We start from the raw sequence: 21,053 nt of genomic DNA on the forward strand, positions 1-21,053 counted from the left end.
GAACATTAAAATAGGAAAAATAATTTTTGACCAAAATTGTGACCGTGCCCCTTTAATTGGATTTGATCATGCCCCATCCAAAATGATCATCTCATAACCCGGAACACTCAAAGAATGATTCCTTATTCCTTAATTAATAACAATCTGACTCGTTAACAAAAACATTTTTATTTCATAAACAAAGAAATCTTATTTCAACAAGATACATGTATCATTAGAAGTTACAACCATACTAATTTAAAAGAAATTCCCACTACATTGTATTTTGCATCTTCGCTAGCAAAGGGTTTTCGGTCCACTTTGCTCCCCATAAACGGGGAGCAAAGTGGACCGAAAACCCTTGGCTAGCGAAGATGTGTATTTTGTAGAACAATATATCTTTCTTAAAAGCTTGAGTTTCCTATTAACTATTTTAAAATTGTATATACATACGTGTATGTGTAAAAAATACATTTGTTGTGTACATGTATTCTAAATAGTGTTTATTCAAAATTTTATAAATTTTAACAAATATAACTGTGGAAAAAACAAATAAAACATATGTTACTATAACAGTAAAATATATAAACTTATTATAATTATGGTGTAACCTTAGTTGGTATAATGATCAACGAACTAATTTTTAAATGAAACAGGGAGCATTTTACAGATAATTCATAATCTATAGGCTATAATGCAAAAATTGGATTTATAAACATGTATTTATAAATGACGCATAGAATATTAAACCAACACCATGACCATCACATGAAAGCACTGAAAAAGTCAAAATTTGAACCCTCAAAGGACAGATTACATTCTGTTTTGTTTATTCATGAATCACAATTTAAAGGAAACCTGTACCAAAAGTATTTTCAAAATCACCATTTAAAATGCACCAACTGTTAAACATGACATTATATATGTGCATGAAGCAAAAATATGGGAATTCAAAAACGATGAATACAAATCGCAAAAATTTCCATGGGGACACACCTTCGATATCTTTTTTCTAGATTTGTTTTCATAGAAAATTAATGTATCAATCTTTGAAGTTCATGCAAGTTTCTTATATCAAAATTCTGTATTTCTATTACATTACATGTATAAAAACTTTTTCATCTTTGAATGTTGAGATTTACATATCAGGATGAATTCATATCCTCATTCACCTAGTTATCTCCAACACACACTCAGTGTATGAATGTATTGATCAGCACGTGTGAAAATCAATCAAATTAAAATTAAAATAAAAATCCCACATCAATATCCATTATGCTGATACATAAATACACAGTTCTGATTGCACCGTTATGGATAGATGGAAAAATGATATTCCGTGTGTACAAATGATGAGATGAAGTGGAACCACACAGCGGCACTCATTCCTCGGACAGGATGCGAGAGAAATGATGGCGTTGTTTTTCTGGGGGCTGGGTCCATAGGGTGAGCCGAGTCTGAAATCCCGAGTTACTGAGTGGACATTTAACTTACTGAGGGGCCAGGGGGAGGGGGACTAGGATCCTAAAAAAATCAAACAAAATTAATTACAAAAATGTCATTTTATATTACCGGTGCAACAAATTTTTTTTAGTGTACTGTGATTGTGTACATTGTACATTATGGTGATGGGGAACAGGAGTCTTCTTCAGCATTGACTTATAATACTTCTTACAAAACTGCACATACTCATTACTTAACAGCATGGAGATTTAAATACATTGCAAAATAATTTATATTGATGGATTTGCTTGTCTAACTTAGTAGCTTACAGGATAAAGTATCATACATCTGACCAGCAGATTTCAATTTTGAATACAACATGAAAATGTTTTTACCTATAAATATTTTTTTTCAATTCAAAATTGAAAACTTCTCAAAAATTGCTATATTTTTTTAAAAAATATCTTCATTTGATTAATTTTGAAAGTTGTACTTCATTCAAATCTTTTAAGATTACTGTACACCATGCAGTTAGTGTTAGTTTGAGAATTTTTGGATAAGAGTGTATAGAAGATCCGTTTTAAAATGAGAGTTCTTACATTGTTCCTGGATGGTTTCATATCGCCTCGGTTACGTAGACTGTTGGGACGTAGTAGATAGAGACAGGTAGCTACAACCAACCATCCCAGCATCATCAGCATCATGGAACTGAATCCTCCATCAGGAGCTGTATTGGAGCCCGGCACTGGAAGACAAACAAAATGATGATCACTGGAAGACCAACAGAATGATGGTCAATAGAAGACCAACAGAATGATGATCAATGGAAGACAACAGAATGATGATCAATGGAAGACCAACAGAATGATGATCAATGGAAAACTAACAGAATGATGGTCAATGGAAGACCAAAAGAATGATGATCAAAAGTTGTAAAATCCACTGACCAGTGTGCAAACATCAAGAATACCATGGATTTTTAGATTTATTACCCATCAAATTTTTAATGAAAAGTCATATTTATCAATGGCTTACAGTAAAGTTTATTAGCAAAATATTTTATGAACTTTGTGCAAAAATTCACACATAACTTGATGAACAAGTTGAGTTCAAAAGGATCATTTGAGAGTGAGATGAAAGAATTTAATTCTTTACGTATGAAATACCATTAATACTTACAATCTGTTAGACACTCATTATCTGTACAATAGGACTGTGTATTCCTCAACTGTAAATGATGAAATGATATTATTATACATATACGTGATATAATTAATAACCTCAAGTACAAACAATTAAATTCAGTTAATGCCTGAATACAAATTTTTCAAATAAAAAAAAACCCCAATAGATAAGGACAAGGTAAAACATTAAATTCAGCTAAAGATTTACTTAAGCACTTCCTATGACCTTGACATTTTATTTAAAAAAAAACTTGGTTCAATGTCATTGACCTTACCCAATTTTAAAGGAAGTTATTTAGTAGAGTTTGAGCATGATTGAACCATAGAATGTAACAAAATGGCCCCGAAATTGATTTCAAGAAGGACTGCTATGACCTAACTTTTGACCTATAAAACAGCTTAAGGTCACTGTGTATGCTTTATGTGAAATATTATCCATATAAGGGCCAAGTTTTTTTCTCAGGTGACCTTTAACTTGGACCAACTATGTACAATGTCATTACACAACCTTTTTAACCTAGAGGCACTCTGTGGATGAAGCACGAGTCAGATTGGAACCAAAGGGAGAAATTGTATGATCTGGACAAGAATTCATTTTAACCAAATGGTTCAAAGCCAATGCACGCCCTTTACCCATAATATCATAGCTGAAGCACTTTTATATCTGGAGCCAGACAGGGCTTAAGGGTGATTAAAGATTACATGTATCCCCCTTTCACAAGAATTATCATTATATTAACAGAGCCTCTGCTTTGACCTTTAACTTCCCCTTTAGAAACTTGTTTCAGGGTCAGTGCATATCCTAGCTGATCCAAGAAGATTTTATTGGAAACAATTCAAAGTTTCCCTCATTAATACAACTTTAGTTGTGAAACTATAGCTCTACATGTACCTCCACTCTCAGGGAGAAGAATTCTAGATTTAATTCTGAACATGCTGATAAGTCAAGACAATAGCCCTCATTTTATTACACTCTACTAAAATCAAAATGAAAGATTTTTTTTTTGACAGTCTTGTTCACATTACATTCTGCAAATTAAAGGATTTTCCAACTTATTTATATACACAGCTAATTTCCCAAGAATTTCAAAACCACACACTGACTCTTTAAATGGAGGTAAAATCAATGCAAAAATTCTATGTGTAATCAGTAAAGAAAATATAATAATGACAAGTAGCTTTTATACATGTATCTGTATGTATAATGAGATTATAGAATGAAAGCCAATTGATATTTGAAATGAGCTTGTACATTCAAATTTTCTTTAAATAAAGAAAATCAAGGAAGATATCAACTATCAAAGGATAAAAATTATCTGCCTTATTTGGTAACAACATTTATCTACACAAGCTAGTTTAAATTGTTTGGTATATTCAAGTGAACAAGCCAGACTAGGTATAGAAAAACAACTAATATTCTTTTATTCTGTTTTCCAAAGAGCTACATTAAGGTCCACCGAATTCTCCTTCAATTTTATTTCCCTCATCACTGTGTACCAATATTTGTTGTGCTATGTTATAAATGATTGATTGAACTCCTATTCAACAAAATGAAATGTCTCTTTCAAGAGAAAAAAAAATCATTAAATCAATCCAGCTTCCGATTACAACCTACCCAGTTCTTAAATATTAAATGAAGCAGGCGACTTGATGTTTAAAATACACGTTAATTGATCAAGAACATAGACTGCATGTACACAGTAAGTCGATAAACTTCAAGCAGAAATCCGAATGAACAAAATCTGCACGCAAAAAATGATCGGTATAGATTGGACACATCCTTCCATTTTGAAGTTCAGACCCCTAAGAAGTTTTGATGAAAAGTAAAACATTCAACCTATTACAGTACATTGGGGTCAATTAAGTCTCTAAACCATCAAAGAAAAAAGGTATACCCTTCAATGATATAATTAATACAGTGTCAATTTATTGATGTCTATCATCAAAAGGAAGAAAGATAAATGGTATACATTAGGGCCCCGTTAAACTTGTCCCACAAAAATGAGCCGTATTTGTTGAACATCGAAACTGCCTATCATGGATTACTCTGCTCCGCATTGATTAACACATATTCGCCTCTGGTGTCATTATATTTGCAAATTGCGCCCCTAATGATTATTGCACTTTGTCATGTTTAAACGATCATTGATGATCAAATATTTGTCCCACTGATTTATGAAACAATATCCTGCCATCAACAAATAAAAATTGATGATGGAGTCATATTTTATTGTTTAATAAATGAAAGTACTGAATTGAATGAAAGTGAGCTACAACAATTTGAGAGGTGGATGTAGAATAAAGGTCAAAGCATACACTTTAACGTCTTGTGGCATATAAAAGACTAAGGCAAATATCTAGACTACAGGAGGCAGTATTACATTTTGTGTTATTTTGCGCAGATTTTAAAATGTGCATACATGCAACACAGCCCATAATGACAACCTATTAAAAGGATACCAATTGAAATAAAAGAAGCAAAAAAATATATGGTACTGTGGAATCATTAAAATTGGTGGGGGCCAATTTTCGTGGATTGCTTGAATTTTACAGGTTTGTTGGGACATAATTTCGTGTATTCTCGGATACTTGCACAAAAGGAAATATGACTTTACTGTCCTAATTTATTTATTCGTGAAGGATATTAATTCGGTGAAGGATATTAATTAGTGGGTGAGTGGTGCCCACTAATACCACGAAAATTGAGCCACCACGAAATCTAATGATTCCACAGTATATAAATATAATATATACAATTCTCCTTTAAATCCATTCATTACTTTCCAAATGAAAGCTGAATACTATGATACTAGTAAATAACAACACATTGTGTGGAATTAGCAACGACACGCTGCAGCTATTTAATATTTGGCATATTAAATATACATACATAATTATGGCATAAAGTTGGATCACATGATTAATTTATTTTAATAAAACAATTCTGAAAATTTAAACTTTCCGCTGTACGTGTCGTCCTAAACTGGTATTTAACACCTGAGCAATTCTTTATATAGCCTTGCTAATAAACCGGTTCTTAAGAACCAGGTGACACAAACAGGTATTCGAATGAAAACCTTATATATCCGGATAATTAATTCATTATTATACCAAGTAGAAATTGATTTCTGTCTAATTCGTCCCTCAAACGAAAGAAATCATATTGGCAATCATATACAAACTTACCAGATTAATGAGTCTTTGCATAGCATGTTCATGATTCCACACACACTCACAAGGATCAAATCCATCCGCCATTTTACTATAACGTAAAGAAAATAAAATTGTGTATAAATTGGCACCTTATTTTGGTTCATAGAATGCAAGTCCAATAAGCTAACAAGCATGGGTCTGTGTGTTTATATATAAGGATGTGGTTTCAAAACAATTTATCAATTTCGCACAATTTCAACAGTCATATATTTTTGAATCAATAAAAAAAATCATTAAAGCAATATAACACTCCTGCTGTTTTTGTTTTCATCCATTCAACTATGATAATTACAGGGTGACACAAAAACAACTTCCAATAGAAACAATTAAATCTGGAACATGTACAGTACAGCTTGATCTTCCCATTTCACACCAATTACCGGATACCTTTACAAAATACTCAAAATTGATACTCGTACTAACGAAAACATCAACAAAATTGTTGTTAATGGTAAAAATAATGTTTAATTTGTTTGTCTGCTTTTTAAACAGATGACGTACACTCATAAATTTTTTATACTGATTGCTCTTTAGACAACTTTGCAGTCTCTATTAGTTACGCAGCCGATGCACCAGAGATGTTAGTCACATCAATATCAGTCTGATAATTAGACCCTGCCCAATTGAATAATTTAAGCAGAAAAAGTTTCCCCATTTACTAGACTAATTCAAATAAAAGTCAATTTTGTAAAATTGTTTCAGTGAAAGGGCAATGCGTTTACCGTAATATGTTTAACTCAACCGTTCATCTGAATTTTGTTTTTCACTAAATTCACAAAAATTATGCAGCATAGAAAAAAGTTTTTAAGTAATAAGAAAACAAGATAAATTTTCTTTTCATATCATATTACTGGTAATACATTTTTTTTAAATTTTACAATTAATATCCCATTTAATAGAAAGGTACAGGGAGTCGCAAAGACAACACGTTTATTTGATTTCCAGAAACTTTTAAGTATGGTAAAGAAAAGGTCAAAATTTACAAACGAATGATACTCAATGGTAGATGGAAATTCTTGTCCTTGCAAAAGTTTTAACTATTAAATCTTGATGCACATATCTGTTATTATCTGCCTCTTGATCAGCAGACATGCTATTTAGTAAATATATTTTTTTAATTAAAATTATTCAGTTCCAGTTTATACATACCTTCTTACACAATTTTTTAAGGAATAACTTTAAAGTCCAAAAGTATAATTTACTAACATCAAAACAGCCTTGTTTACCTCAAACTTTAGCTGTATGAATTCATATGCATTGACAACCCAAACATATAACAAATCAAGCGTATTGTGTATTGCTGACTAGACTCTCCCTGATTGGTCCCAGTTGGCGAGAGAAATAAATATACGTTTGTGACGCATGTCAAGTTTATAAAGTGACAAAAACATATGTGCATGCAAAATTAGGTATTCATTTATTATTGAACACTTTACAGATCTATTTGGCTTTATATCTGTTTGTACATCTTACATATATACATGTATACTTTCAGATATGTAACAATAAGCTTGTGTGTTAACATTTTTAAGTTTTTATTCTTATCTAGAACTGACATACACAGTTACATGTGCATTAACTTCAACTTTTAAAATAATCCAAGAATCAAAAATTTTGGATAATTAATATTAGTAAATAAGTAATAAATAATAAAAATTGTTACCATGATAAACTTGAGATTTAGGCCTATTTACCTTGCGCCTAATGTACGGTTATATGCACAAAATGCAATGACATTATGTAATCCCTTCACTTTCAATACACTGTATATATGTATACTGTACGTCCATTAATGCTATTTCTATCTCTGTTCGGCATATACAATGTAACCTGCATTTTCTTTAACAAAATATAAATCAGTTAAATCGGCTTTAAATCTTCGACTTCAAGGCGTGACGCAATCAATGTTATACTTTTTTGACAAGGTAAACAAACAAACGTTTCGTTGTGCACCAAATGAAAAGAGTTAAACACCCGAATATTACATTGGGATAATTCTGTGTAGAAGTGCAAACAATCAATCCTATTATTAGGTGATAGTAACCGATTTTATAAATGGCATTCACAATCTACTTACTTTCGATGGTATTTTATCCTTATCCGTACTTCCGCCTCAACGAAAAACAAGGCCACGTATGATTTCGAAATTGCCCGGATGTCCGAAACTTTTTATGGCGGGAAAATCGAATAGTTTTCGTTAGTCTCGGATACACATGTAGCTTTGACAAATCGTAGTCTGTATGTATTACAAAAACATTAACTATATTCGAATGATCTCAATCTAAACGGTAATAAAGTGGAACATTTATGATTATTTATAACGTTGGGCCTAAGTATCTGTGATAAATAACTTTTTTAAAAATGTGGTGCAATTCGTAAGTTCCGCATCCTATAAGTGTCCTGAAAAGCACCTTATTCTTATTTCATTAAGTATGACATATCGGAACCCACTGGGTTTTCTTATCTATCCAGTGGCATACGTACTAGGCCTACATTGAAGTAATGTACGTAAACAATTTACATGCTTATAATTTTTTTCCTGAAACCTTTTTTAAAACATTTAACGTTATACATGTATCTTTTCATTGCAAATCCTAATAACTTTTCGAGTTTTGATAAAACTTTCCTGAAGAATTCCAAAGCTGTTCTTATAATAAACATTTTACGAAATATTGACTGGGTCGTAAGTTCAAAATATATATCCATACTGCAGAGTATAGATAAACAAATTGGCATTTCATTATTACGATCGGCTCAGCGCTTCTATCCTCTTCAAATAGAAATATGCAACATTGCTTTGAGATAAAGTGGACAGTAATTTTTAAAACAGACCATAAATGTGTACGTTAATTTGCATCATGTAGTCATCTAGATCTTCGCTAGCAAAATGGTAACCATATAAATGACAACCTTTATTCCCATTATCAGCCGACAAAATAGCAGGCATAAAATTGAGAAACACTGCAACCATAGTCATCAAAAACCTCTAAATAGTCCCACTTTCAGCGTCAACCATTGTTTATGGAACGCCATAGCTGCCTTAAGGTAAATTTCATATTATATGAATTGGTATTTCATTTATATGCAATAGTAATATCATTATATGCAGTGGTAACATCATTATATACTGTGCTAACATCATTATATGCAGTGCTAACATCATCACCACACATGTAAAATATTACAATGACAAGCGTTTTGGAACTTATTGATCCCGACATCCCACCTGCCCCCACCCCTTCGGCAAACTTCAGGCCCCAATATCACCAACTTTCCTCAAGTCAATACTCAGCCTCAAGTCTAAGTTTTGACCTCAAATTCATGCATTGTTTCTTTAAGGATTTGAGTTGAGGACTGAGTTGAGTGATTAAAAAACGTTGGTGGCAGCGGGACCAGTATTCATCGGACCCCCCCCCCCCCCCCCCCCGCAAAAAAATTTCTGGATCCTCGTATAAAATGGTCTCATAAAAATGATATGAAGATATCTGCAACAGCTTTATGGAAAATAGCACAGGAACTGCATATAATGATGTTACCACTGCATATAATGATATTGTTACATTAAAAGTTTAAAATCGAAGATTTCTAAACTTATCTATAACAATGTAACAGGTTATCAATTTAAAATTTACAAGCTGCTATGAGAACTTAAGTTTAATTTTTTTTTCTCTCAAATTAACTACGCAATTTAGGCCTAGTTTGTAACAAAAAGGAAATAACCAAACATACAAACGGAGATGCTTTCATTTGACAAAATGTTAATCCTCTTGACGCTAGTCTTTGATATCTTCTTTACTTAATCTCCAGGCAAATTAAATAATTGTTGGACAATAGAAGTGTGAAATTATCGTAACAGCTAGATGTGTGAATGTTTATTTTTCTGGCATGTCATTACCATCTCTTTGTCATCGAAAAAAAAGCAATGCCTGTAAAAAAAAAAAATAATTGTAAGAGAGAATGGTTTAAGATCTGGAAGAGAACGGTTGGGCTAACTGTGCTGGAACCCCGCACGTTAGCATAGAGTGTTATGTTGGGCTAACTGTGCTGGAACCCCGCACGTTAGTGGAGTGTGTGTGATATCAGGCTAGCTGTGCTGGATTTCCGCACGTTAGTGTCGATTTTGTGCACAGAATTATATGGGACTGTCCGTGCTGGAATCTCCGCACGTTTATTAAGTTGTTATCTCGGAACTCCGAGAATCGGTTTTCATTGGAATACCATGTACCGTTATTTCATCAACTTAAATACAACTTGTTGAACTTTTGTTTCGTTTTGGAGTTTTTATTCAGCGTAAACTTGAGCAAGTGTAACGAATTGAGCTTTCCCCTGAATTCACCATATGGATTTTAAGAACTTTTACATTTCAATTTACAGTTTACAATACAAAACAAATACAAGATATGTTCGTGAAAGTTGGGTAGTATTTTTAGTAAAAAGCCGATTGGCATGCTACCGGGCTAACCGCAACTTCACGGAAAATTCGCGATAGGAACTTTACATTAAAATTCATTGGTGAAAATATTACTATTGCATATAAAAGATATGTACCAATTCATATAATATGAAATTACCTTAAGGCAGCTATGGCGTTCCATAGATTTGGGGGATGATTCTTTGACAAATTACACAAAACACTGAAATTTTCAAAAAAAAAAAAAAAATTCAGTGAATGTGGTCGCTTCTCAAAAAATGTCTAAATTTATAAATGTGATATTATACATGTAGCAGATTGCCTTTTTCATGTTTATTCGTATATATTTATATGTGTATATTCATATGTCACGATATTATTGGCAATATTTATAAAAGTACCTAAGTTATTTAGAACTTGTGTCTAATCCAATTGATTTTAATCAATAAAATTTGATCAATTCAATTCAAAAACTTTATTTTTAGTGTTATGAATTGTATTTCATAAATCCAATGGTGCCCGTTGGTTCTCTTAGTTGTTTGAATTTTTTATATTCCAAAGTATTTGTTAGGTGAAGACCCCCTCGAGGGAGAAAAAAAAACCCACAAAGAAAATACAAAAATCAAAATAATTACCCCCTGGTTGTGATCCTTTATCTACTAGGGATTGTTCTGTTCATGGATGGATCCAGCAAGTCCAGAATTTGAAGTTAGAAGGTGCCCCACTTTTAGGCAGGGGGTCAGGGGGGCTGCCTTGTTGCCCCATTGGGTTCAAGCTTGGCAAAGCCCTGGTGGAGATCCAGGGGGCGAAACCCCGGGAGCTCTTGGATTCTAGAAATTTTTAGGGTAAAAATGAAGCCTTCAAATTTATATTACATATGATATTCTATTCTCGTGAGCATAATTTAAAAGTTACACAATTGTTAACGATTTTTAAAGGTTTGTAGATTAAAGACCTAGAGTAATCACATCAAAACCTTTGTCTTGCAGAAATATAAGAAACTTTCCTTTTATTTTTTTTTTCTAACGAATGGCTGTAAATTAATCAGTTTTTAAAAATTCTATTTTGATGGGACCATGTAAATGAAGTTTTAAAAAAGATAACGATGCCAGTTTGTTTTATTATAAACTTGAAAGAGTCGTTAAAAACACAAGTATAACCAAGTGAGTGACTGGTTACATTTGAACCCAAGGAGAACGTATTTAAAATGGGCTTTCTATGTACTTTACCCCATTGAACCCACGTTTTTTTTTATTCTACTCCGTTAAAATTAGTCTAATGTAAACGAATCCCATGAGTGTTTTTAAAAAGTTGATAATTAAGACTCGCAAGCTGAATATTTTCTTTGCCAGAAGGAGCATGATTTAACTTTATTTTGACAACGGGGGGGGGGGGGGGGGGGTGCGCCCCCTTGAATCCGCCACTGATATTACATCTACAATTATCGTCAATATAATTACTGAGACATATATTAAAACTTATATTAGATTAGAATTACTGCTTACATGATTTAAAAATGTGCTCAGATCCCCTGCATATATTTTATCTCTAGCTACGCCACTTTTCCCTAAATCTGCATGTATATATATTCAGCGGCAGATCCAGGATTTTTTGAAGAGGGGAAGGGGGGGGGGGTAAAAGGACAGTGGTCTGGGGCCGCCTTGGGGCCCCAAGTGGGTCCCCAAAAGCTCCCTATGGCACGCCAAATTTACGAAAATGAGCTTAAACAGGCTCTGTAGTATTATAAAACGAGAAAAGTTGGTTTATGATTAAAACGTATATGTAAGACTGGCCTTAGCTTTCAAATAAATAGCAAGACTTCTGGTATTATAAATTTTCCATTTTAATCTCAATCAAATATACGTATACTTTTAAACATACATGTATTTGTAAAATTGAAAAAAATTAATGATTGAAAAAAAATCTATCAGTATTACAAAGTATACATAATTCTTTATCAAAAGACAATTTTTGCATTCATTTCGCAAAGACCAATCAACCTCAATCTTGGGCGATATCTAGCTGTACATATTGAAAAGTCAGGTTCATATATAACATGTAAGTATATGTGGCCCTGCATGAATACATGTAAATATAATACTACAGTCCCAGATCGATGTACACATTCTTTATTCAATTTCTTTGAGAAAATTATATGTAAATCAAATATAAAAATAACTTGTAAATATTTTTTGATATACTGGTAAAATATGGTACTAAAAGAATCTTATGATATTGTTCCTCTTACGGTTGTAAATAAGAAATTAAAAGGAAATCAAAGACAACACATAATTGTATATCGACAGTAATTCAACAAATATTGCAGAGAATACTGATTTTTATAGATATAATGTTATTCTTTTGGTGAAAACATGTCCCTACAGTTTGTAAGAAACTATGTCCCTTCAGCTCGGTAAGAAACATGTCACCAGAGTTCAATCACTAGCTACCACTCAGAGCTTGGCTAATGCTCCCATGGGATCCCAGGCCGGTAAAACTACTGGAGTCTGTTTGGTGACAGCCAGAATTTCCTCTGTAAGAAACTTCTTATCAATGACAACCTCATACACAAATTCTGAAAACCAGTCGTCGGACATGATCAGATAACCTACAAGTAAAGAAAATATAAGTTTCAAACACTGAAAGACACATCATTACATATATTTCAAAGAGTTTGAGACCATTAATTCAAATTCATCAAACATAATTCAACCATAGTGAATCACAAGATCTGACTAAGGCCAAAAAAAATTATCGACAGAAATCAAGGAAAAGTAAATTAGTCATCATAAAATTCTTAAACAATACAATTGTCCTTTATTCCTGCTTCTATGCCATATCACAGAGGCTTCAATTTCTGAAGATAACAGAGAAATTTCAGTGGTTGTGTTAACAGGGACCAACCCAGAGAAAACTTAGTTTAGGGAGACTTCACTTCTGAAGTTCTCCCTCACAGAAAAATAGGGAGAGATTTTAGAAATTAGGTAGACTTCCATTCTTTGACAATGGCATAATGCTAATGATAATACATTTATACACAGATTCAACCTTAATTTGAATTTGATTCGTAGCAAGTCAATTAAAAATAAAACAACTCCTAAAAAATTAAAATCTTATCCAATTTTTTAAATTTAATTTATTATGTGTATTCATACATTTTGAAGCTTAAATTTTTCGTATTTGTGTTGGCTAAATGACAAATAAAATCAGTCTATGTGTTTAAGCGTATTTTGGAGGTATTAGTCCAACCCTTTGACCCAATTACAACCGTATATAGTTGGTTGTACAGAATTTCTAAATGTTAAAGATAACTGTAGACAAACGGTTTTATGATTATTTTAGCACTAACTAGGCAGAGTGATTAATTAATTACAAGTTACCAACTAATTGTAATATCAGCACCTAAAGTTATACGGTAAACATCGGTTGTAATTTTCAGTGCACAGTATGTGCATGGTTGCATCAACCGTATTTATAACCCCTGAAGATAAGACAGTCGCTAGTTATTAATCACAACAGGGGTTAACTTAGACTATGAAAATGTCTTTAGAATTCGATTATTATCATTTTATTGCATTTGGGGTTAACTTTCACGATCGTAAACTCAGAATACAGGGCAACTTCAACCTCTCTTTCTGAGGAAATTCTGGCAAAGTTACCGACCACAAAGCGAGTAATTATATTTACATAAACTTGTATTTAGCCCAGGTAGCCCCCTAGGTTGGTCACTGGGTAGATGTTTCAGATAAAATAATGTTTTTCACTGACAGAGACAAGCATTTGTTCTGAGCGTTTGTTTAATTGATTCCATAATAGAGAAAACCGACAATGATAAGATATGAAAAATCCGGAAAAATAACGATAAAAAAGTTTGATGCGGCGATGATTTTACTGATGCGGCGGTGCCTGAGAAACAAATCATTAATTTTTTTTGGCCTAAAGTTATAAGAATATGATACAGGTATTTTTGTGAAGATTGAGTTGTCTAAAACTGCATCTTTTTATGATCTGGGTTTCTTTTAAGTCCAATTTTCATTCTAAGTCTGTATGCATTTATAGTGGACCTTCAGTATGAAATTAAATAAAGGATGTACCAGGAAGTCATCCAGATGCTAATATTTCCAGTCAAAAAATGGAATTTGATTTGAACAATTCTAACAACAGAGATTAATTTACTATATAAACATTTGCAGATGTTCATCAATCAAGACAATTTTGTGTTGAATACAGGTATATCTATGTGAATCAGAATCTATGCATCAAAATTAAACGTTCATGGCTATTCTTGTATTAATTTGTTCATTTTAAAACCGAAAGCTTGCTATTTTCTATAAATCTTAAGAGTACATGCAGTTCTCTATTTTAAATAATGAATTTAATAAATTTATCTTTACCTTTGTCTCCATCGGAATCACCCCACGAATTCTCTATTCTCCATTTTGTAGATTCACCATTTTCCTGAAATACCAATAAACATAACCAGTATGTATCATTAATGGCTGATAATTTTAAATAAACTTCCTACAAAATCTTAATATGATATGCATACAGCATGAAGAATTCATGTATATAGATGGAAGTACATGTACATTGCAACAGATGGTGAAAGGTCAATTTAAATCTCCACTGGGACTCCCATCCAGGGCCTGTGGCGTACTATGCCAGCACTCAAACCACTGAACTACTGCTACCCGATATATTGACTGACATTCACTCATCTTTTAACCCTGTGACAATATTGTCAGCATACATTATTGTGTGTACCCTTTTAATGTTAGTACTTACTTTATGGAATGCAGTAATCAACATAGCATGGGTCATCAATGATTCCCCATAGTTCAGCCTTCCCTCCTTATCCAATCCAAGGGCTGAGAATCCAAACACCAGATTGTAATCCAAACTTAAAAGAATAAATTTATACTTAATATCTACACTATTTAATTGAGTTGTTAGATTAAGTAACAGGCTCCTGACATTATACAATATGTATGTATATTTTTCTCTAAATAAAAATACAGTTAAACTTCAATATCTCAATCACTGATATCTCGATTACAGTGGATATGTTGCAGTGAATTGTAAGTCTCAACCACTTATTTTTTTTAAGTATTTTACCCTTGATATCTCAAATACAAATGTACTTGGATATCTCAAAGTTTTTAAACAGTCCCATCTAGTTCAAGATAACGAAGTTTGACTGTATATATATATACCCTCTAACTTATACATAATTATGTAATACATTAGGTAGAGGGTATAGGGTATATATTAATTCTTATAAGAAAAATATATAATGTCAGGTGTCTGTGGATTGACTATTGCTTTGTACATTATAAAGTCACAGTATATAGGCAGTTTTACAAACAAATATATATCAGGATCCTGGTTCTTTTTTTTTAATAATTAGCATATCAAATGCGACAATAATTTTCTTAGTGACTGTGTGCTTGACTATCAGTGACAAAAATAAGGCTTAAAGTTTTTAAAATTATACAGGTATTACTAAAAAGATGAAATGCATTTTAACATAAACAATTGTACAAGCTGTAAGGATAAATAACACAAAATCCAAAATATGCATCACAATGTACTCACGCTTTAAGATCCTGTAAGGATATATAACACAAAATCCAAAATATGCATTGCAATGTACTCACGCTTTGAGATCAAGGATTCCATCAGGTTTAATGCTATTGTACTTTCCTACATCACATCCAAACCAAACTGCCTGCAAAAATAAACAATGTACCAGCTAGTACTTGTTCTAACATTGATTCCATGTCATTTAAAACTTCTCTTTATTAACATCATATTTACTAGTTATGTACGGTACCCACAATTTCTTAATGCATGGTTATAAATAACTTGTTTCAACTACTGTAGGACACTATGCATTTGATTAGAGGAGTTTAGCTAAAGCCTTATCATGACATCTTAGATGCTGCTTTAGATTTTTAATTTAGTTCTGTTAGTATAAAGCCTGATACACCAATGTACATGTAATAACGTAGTATGAACAAACAAAAAGCAAACCTCTATGATGCATTGTGCTGTGCAGTTTCAACAAACCAGGTATTTTAATTAAAATGACAAGATTGAGAAAGATTGGTTGGGCAGACTTTTTGAAAAAATGAGCAAACCTTTACGATGCACTGAACATTGTAGTTTTAACAAACCAGGTACATGACTGTACAGTAAAACATGTCTATAACGAAGTTACAGGGACAGGCGATATTGCTCCGTAATAAGCGTAATTCATTATATCCGTCAAGTTCACAACATGTATTAAGTCACAGGGAATGAAAATCACTTTGCTGTAAGCGTCAGTTCATTATAAGCGTGTTCGCTTTAACCGTGTTTTACTGTATTTCAAAATGACAAGATTGAGAAAGATTGATTGTGCAGACTTTTATAAAGCTTCTTATTAAATGTCACTCTCTCCACTATTTACCTCTCCATCAGCTATGGACTTCATGGTAAGCTCCTTTAACACCCCGATTGGTTGGTTGACGTAGAGCACCGGCCGACCCCCGGTCATGTTGTTCAGGTATTCCACTGTGTACAGCTTGTTGTACGGGTTCTTTGCTCGTGGATCATTCACAATGCACAACTGCAAAATTCAGGTATTGACAACTTACATGTACCTGTACCAAAGAGCTCCAAAGGATAAAATCTTGATGATAAAGATTACACAAGTGTTATCTAACTTACGACGTAATGACGTACTGTCATGCATATAAATAAATTTTTTTTTTTAAGAGTAATGCCTTTTTATGAACTATATTCTGGTACTTTATTGATTATACAGAGCTGTATATATAGCTATCAGTATCATACATACATAGATTGCTTTAAAAAAACATTAAGGAGGCAAAGTGGTTAACAAATTAACCATCAGAACTACCTTAATTTTTTTAGATATGATTTGTTAAGCTATAATCTCACGTATCATTTTGTAAAGAAAAATTCTGTAAATTTTAGCTTTAAATTTTGAGTATTTTTTTTATATCTTTATACCGAGCTCTTCTTCAAAAGGAGATCAATACAGTCTAAAAATGGCCACCACCATCCCACCTTCTCAAAACATATTGTGATGAGAATGCATAAAATATTTTGATATGAAACTAAAAAAAGATACTTACCTTGTCTTGCATATTAAAAATTGGTTTGATTTTTGTGGTGTAGAACTCAAGGGGGGTAATTGGTCCAATTTTCTGGTATTTTTTGGATTTGTCATAATACTCCCAAGTAATAGTTTTAGGGGGTGTTCCCAAGCAAATGGAAAGAGTTGTATAAATCTGGAAAATAATAACAAGAAAGCAAGTGATGCAAGCGTCAAAAGAGTGGCAGCAAACCATATGGTTGCTAAACAAAACTATGTCTAAAATACATGGATTAATTTAAAATGAACAAAATAAATCATGTTGTTGCAATACATGAGATATCCAGGCAGACACATGGACGCTGGCGTCAGCCTTTATAATTATGAAATACATGTACCAACATGATCATCCTGTATTCAAATCTCAATACATACTTCCACCAAAATAATTTCTGTTTCCATTTACTTTTATTTGCATTTGAAAATGTGTTTGAAAATGCATAATTATGAATGTGCAATATCATATACTTTTAATACTTATAGGATGAGTTCTCTCTCTCTCTCTCTCTCTCCTCTCTCTCTCCTCTCTCTCTCTCTCTCTCTCTCTCTCTCTCTCTCTCTCTCTCTCTCTCTCTCTCTCTCTCTCTCTCTCTCTCTCTCTCCAAAGTTTCAAAGCATTTCATTAAACAAAGCATCGATCTAGACGACTGAGACTTGTTCAAAATAAACAGTAACTCTGTGGAAACACACAGCTACTCAAAACTTTCTTATAACCTTCTGGCCACCAGTAATAAATGTTAAAAACCCTCTACTCTTTCTCCTTCAAAATACTTGTAATTGCTCTCAACTTAATAAACAATTAAGCAGGGAATTCTGATAATATTGCTGTCAAACGCAATATATAGTTGACTGTTCTTGTCCTTTATCAATTTATCTAAGTATTAAGAGGTTTTTGCTCTGAGCAGACCCAGGGTGACTGCAGAGATAAAAATCTTTATATTTCAAGGTTTGATGCTTTAATATTTCAAAGTTTCATTCTTACACATAAAATTCACTGAAGCAGAATGAAAGTTTAACAAGCTTTTACACTAAAACCAAACTTTAAAAAAAAATCAATTCTTATTAGCATCATTATTATGTGTAATATACTGTAAACAATTTATGAATGATTCTTTTTTATCTGGGAGAAAAGATGATATTTGTAACTTGTTGTCTGGTTTCATTTACATGTATTTTTAAGATTTGTTTTACATTGCAAAAAATAGTTTATATAATTCACCTGATTATTGCCTGGGATTACAGTGAAACTTTGTCAGGACTGAATTGAGTAATTAGCAATGACAGAATTCAGGTTTTAATGTCTGTAAACTGGAAACATGATATGCATGTATGTGCACATATTTGTTTACTTTTTTGGTAGATATTGTTGTGTTACTGTACATGTTCTCATTTATGCCTTACATATACAACACATGTTATAACTGTTATTGATTTAATTTTAAATCGGCTTTCAAAGTAGCTCTCTAGCTGACACTCCTGAAATTCTCTGGACATTTCAATTTGAGTCACTCCTAAATTCCTGTTTCCCTAGCTCTGCAGAAGTTTCACTTGTGTACATTCTAACATTACAATAATTTAGTCATAAAGTGCTTGTAAAATAAAAAAAAAACATTCAATGACTGTGTTTTTTGGAATTAAGAAATAAAAGTATAACATACCTGCTGCAACATTGAAGATTTTTCCTTTTGGATCTCTTCATCTGATGCCTTTTCAAAAACCATTGTCTGAAGTCTCTTGCAGAACTCCCTCATCTGACACAGTTAAAAGGAGAATCAATGTGACATAAAGTAGCCTATTAGCTTTAGACATATATTTTTGCATAATACTGTCAAACTGGAATATGATGTCCAATTGATTGCACTATACTGCAGGTAAAAGTTTTAAGACATGTTTTACTGAGAGAAGTTACCTTGTTGTTGATGATGCCACACAGAATCCGGGACTCTGCAGCACTCTGGGCGTCCTTAAAACAGACTTTGGGGATCACTCCATACTTCTCGACCAAGTTTACCAGCATATCCCACTGACCCCCATCCTCCGAGGGGGAGGTGAGAAGGTGACTGACCAGCCTCCCCTCAAACGTCTCGCCCCGGCGAGCACACTCAATGTAGGAGTCAAGGTTATAGTTACAACGCTCCAACTAAAATCAGATGATACGAATATAATTATGTAAATGTACATACTGTTTACAGTCAAACCTCATTATCTTGGACTTACAGGGACTGAGAAAGAAAAACTTCTAAATACTGTATCTAAAGGTTTGAGATACTGAGGTTACAATACAATAAGAAAATAGTTAGTTGTTATACATGTATAAGGGTTCAAGATGCAGAAACTCAACTGCATTTTAATACTTCTAGTATATTTTCAAAAAAGAAATCTTGGGATTTTTTAATACTATTAAATGAACATTGTTTTGAGATACCATATTTATAAATATCAAATAATTTATGAAAATGTGCGGGATAAATATCTTGGGGCAGACTGTATAATGTAAATATGCATCAACCTTATCCCAGAAGAACAAGTAGTTTTGACTAAACTCCAGTTCATCACATTGGAGTGAGGGCATCACACTGCATCGCATTGCATTCAAACAAGCAAAAATCCAGCAACGACCAGATGCCTTTTGATTGGACATTGGTTTTCCTTCTGTGGGTACCTATGAATATTTATTGCACAATAACTTGCACATGATCTTGAAATATAATAAATGCTATTTCAAATTGGTGATAACAAATGTAAAAAATACATGCATACACATTTATCAATAATTCCATTGATCATGTATAATTTAATTTAAATGGACTCTATGTGTACTGCAGAATATTACAACAAGGAAGTTATCATATATGTTTAAAATAAACATTTTTTAAAAAATTTAAATTTAAATGAGGCTATTTAAGTAAAAAAAAAGTACTATATTCGTTGCTTTTAACAAATCAGTATTAAAGTCATTTCAGATATTTAAAAAAAAGGATTTGAATTAGATGTAGAGAATTTTGATATTTATTTAATGTATTTATGTAGCTATATAATCAAGAAGTTAAAACTTGAATAAATCAACAAGTTTCATGTAATCTTATCATTCTACCTTGCAGCTGAAGACATGGACTTGGTTATTGAGGCTCGACTGATTTTTCAAGATCTGTTTTGGGTTAGCTGTATAGCAAACATTTTGTGCTAATCTGTTTTTAGGATCAGCAGAAAATTTGTTCTCCATATCCTGGAGAACCTCATTTGGGATTCCACCTAAAACGAAAAAAAAACCACTTTCATGCACATACGAATTTTCATTTTAAAATGTTATCTTAATCTGTATAATTTTGTTGATACAAGCTATTGAAACAAATTCGAGCTCAAATTAGCACATTGATCCTGCGGAAAAGTTAAGCAGTTATTTTCTTGTTACGAAAAAATACTACAGATAACACAAAGCTCTACAAAGAGGTATATGTCTGTGTTTTCTGTTGAATTAATCATACCGCAATCTGTGGTCATGTTGCTTCTGTCTTCTGTCAGATGAGTGACTAATGAAAATCGATAAGTCTCAAGGGAATACGAAAGAATGGCCCACCGTCTCGGTAAACAAGACGAAGTCTTCGTTTATTTTAGAAATTTTATTGTTTTTAACTATTCAAATCTAAATTTATAGGTTTTT

At 32.5% G+C, this 21,053-nt stretch overlaps 2 protein-coding genes across 3 annotated transcripts; both read right to left on the reverse strand.

Annotated features, from left to right (window-relative positions):
- Window positions 1-148: 148 nt before the first annotated feature.
- LOC128189919 (small integral membrane protein 14-like) lies at window positions 149-7,978 on the reverse strand. Of its 2 annotated transcripts, none has more exons than XM_052861729.1 (5): window positions 7,897-7,978; window positions 5,793-5,868; window positions 2,602-2,650; window positions 2,022-2,167; window positions 149-1,503 (listed from the first exon to the last, which is right to left on the reverse strand). In XM_052861729.1, the coding sequence occupies exons 2-5, from the start codon at window positions 5,862-5,864 to the stop codon at window positions 1,465-1,467; spliced, it is 306 nt and encodes a 101-aa protein (XP_052717689.1). In that variant the 5' UTR covers window positions 5,865-5,868; window positions 7,897-7,978; the 3' UTR covers window positions 149-1,464. The 2 variants fall into 2 exon arrangements, with proteins under 2 accessions (XP_052717689.1, XP_052717690.1); XM_052861730.1 differs by lacking the exon at window positions 7,897-7,978 and adding an exon at window positions 6,969-7,038.
- A 4,079-nt stretch (window positions 7,979-12,057) lies between these two features.
- LOC128188982 (bleomycin hydrolase-like) lies at window positions 12,058-20,984 on the reverse strand. The gene is made up of 11 exons (XM_052860338.1): window positions 20,878-20,984; window positions 20,487-20,644; window positions 19,902-20,054; window positions 19,302-19,532; window positions 19,051-19,143; window positions 17,373-17,528; window positions 16,682-16,840; window positions 15,888-15,958; window positions 15,016-15,130; window positions 14,625-14,688; window positions 12,058-12,838 (listed from the first exon to the last, which is right to left on the reverse strand). Exons 1-11 carry the CDS (start codon window positions 20,891-20,893, stop codon window positions 12,684-12,686), a joined length of 1,371 nt encoding a protein of 456 aa, XP_052716298.1. The 5' UTR covers window positions 20,894-20,984; the 3' UTR covers window positions 12,058-12,683.
- Between the last annotated feature and the right edge of the window lie 69 nt (window positions 20,985-21,053).

This window comes from Crassostrea angulata, chromosome 6 (assembly GCF_025612915.1).
Source record: "Crassostrea angulata isolate pt1a10 chromosome 6, ASM2561291v2, whole genome shotgun sequence".
In the NCBI taxonomy this organism is placed as follows: domain Eukaryota; kingdom Metazoa; phylum Mollusca; class Bivalvia; order Ostreida; family Ostreidae; genus Magallana; species Magallana angulata.

Bases quoted from the DNA above. Each gene is read 5' to 3' on its own strand.
- LOC128188982 (XM_052860338.1), bottom strand. The intron at 19,533-19,901 runs GTTGATGCATAT...ATCTGATTTTAG, and splicing joins ACTTGTTCTTCTGGGATAAG to TTGGAGCGTTGTAACTATAA. The intron at 17,529-19,050 runs GTATGTTATACT...ATTATTTTCCAG, and splicing joins AATCTTCAATGTTGCAGCAG to ATTTATACAACTCTTTCCAT.
- LOC128189919 (XM_052861729.1), bottom strand. From the start codon at position 5,864: ATGGCGGATGGATTTGATCCTTGTGAGTGTGTGTGGAATCATGAACAT. The intron at 2,651-5,792 runs GTAAGTTTGTAT...CATCATTTACAG, and splicing joins TGCAAAGACTCATTAATCTG to TTGAGGAATACACAGTCCTA. The intron at 1,504-2,021 runs GTAAGAACTCTC...TGATTTTTTTAG, and splicing joins TGAAACCATCCAGGAACAAT to GATCCTAGTCCCCCTCCCCC.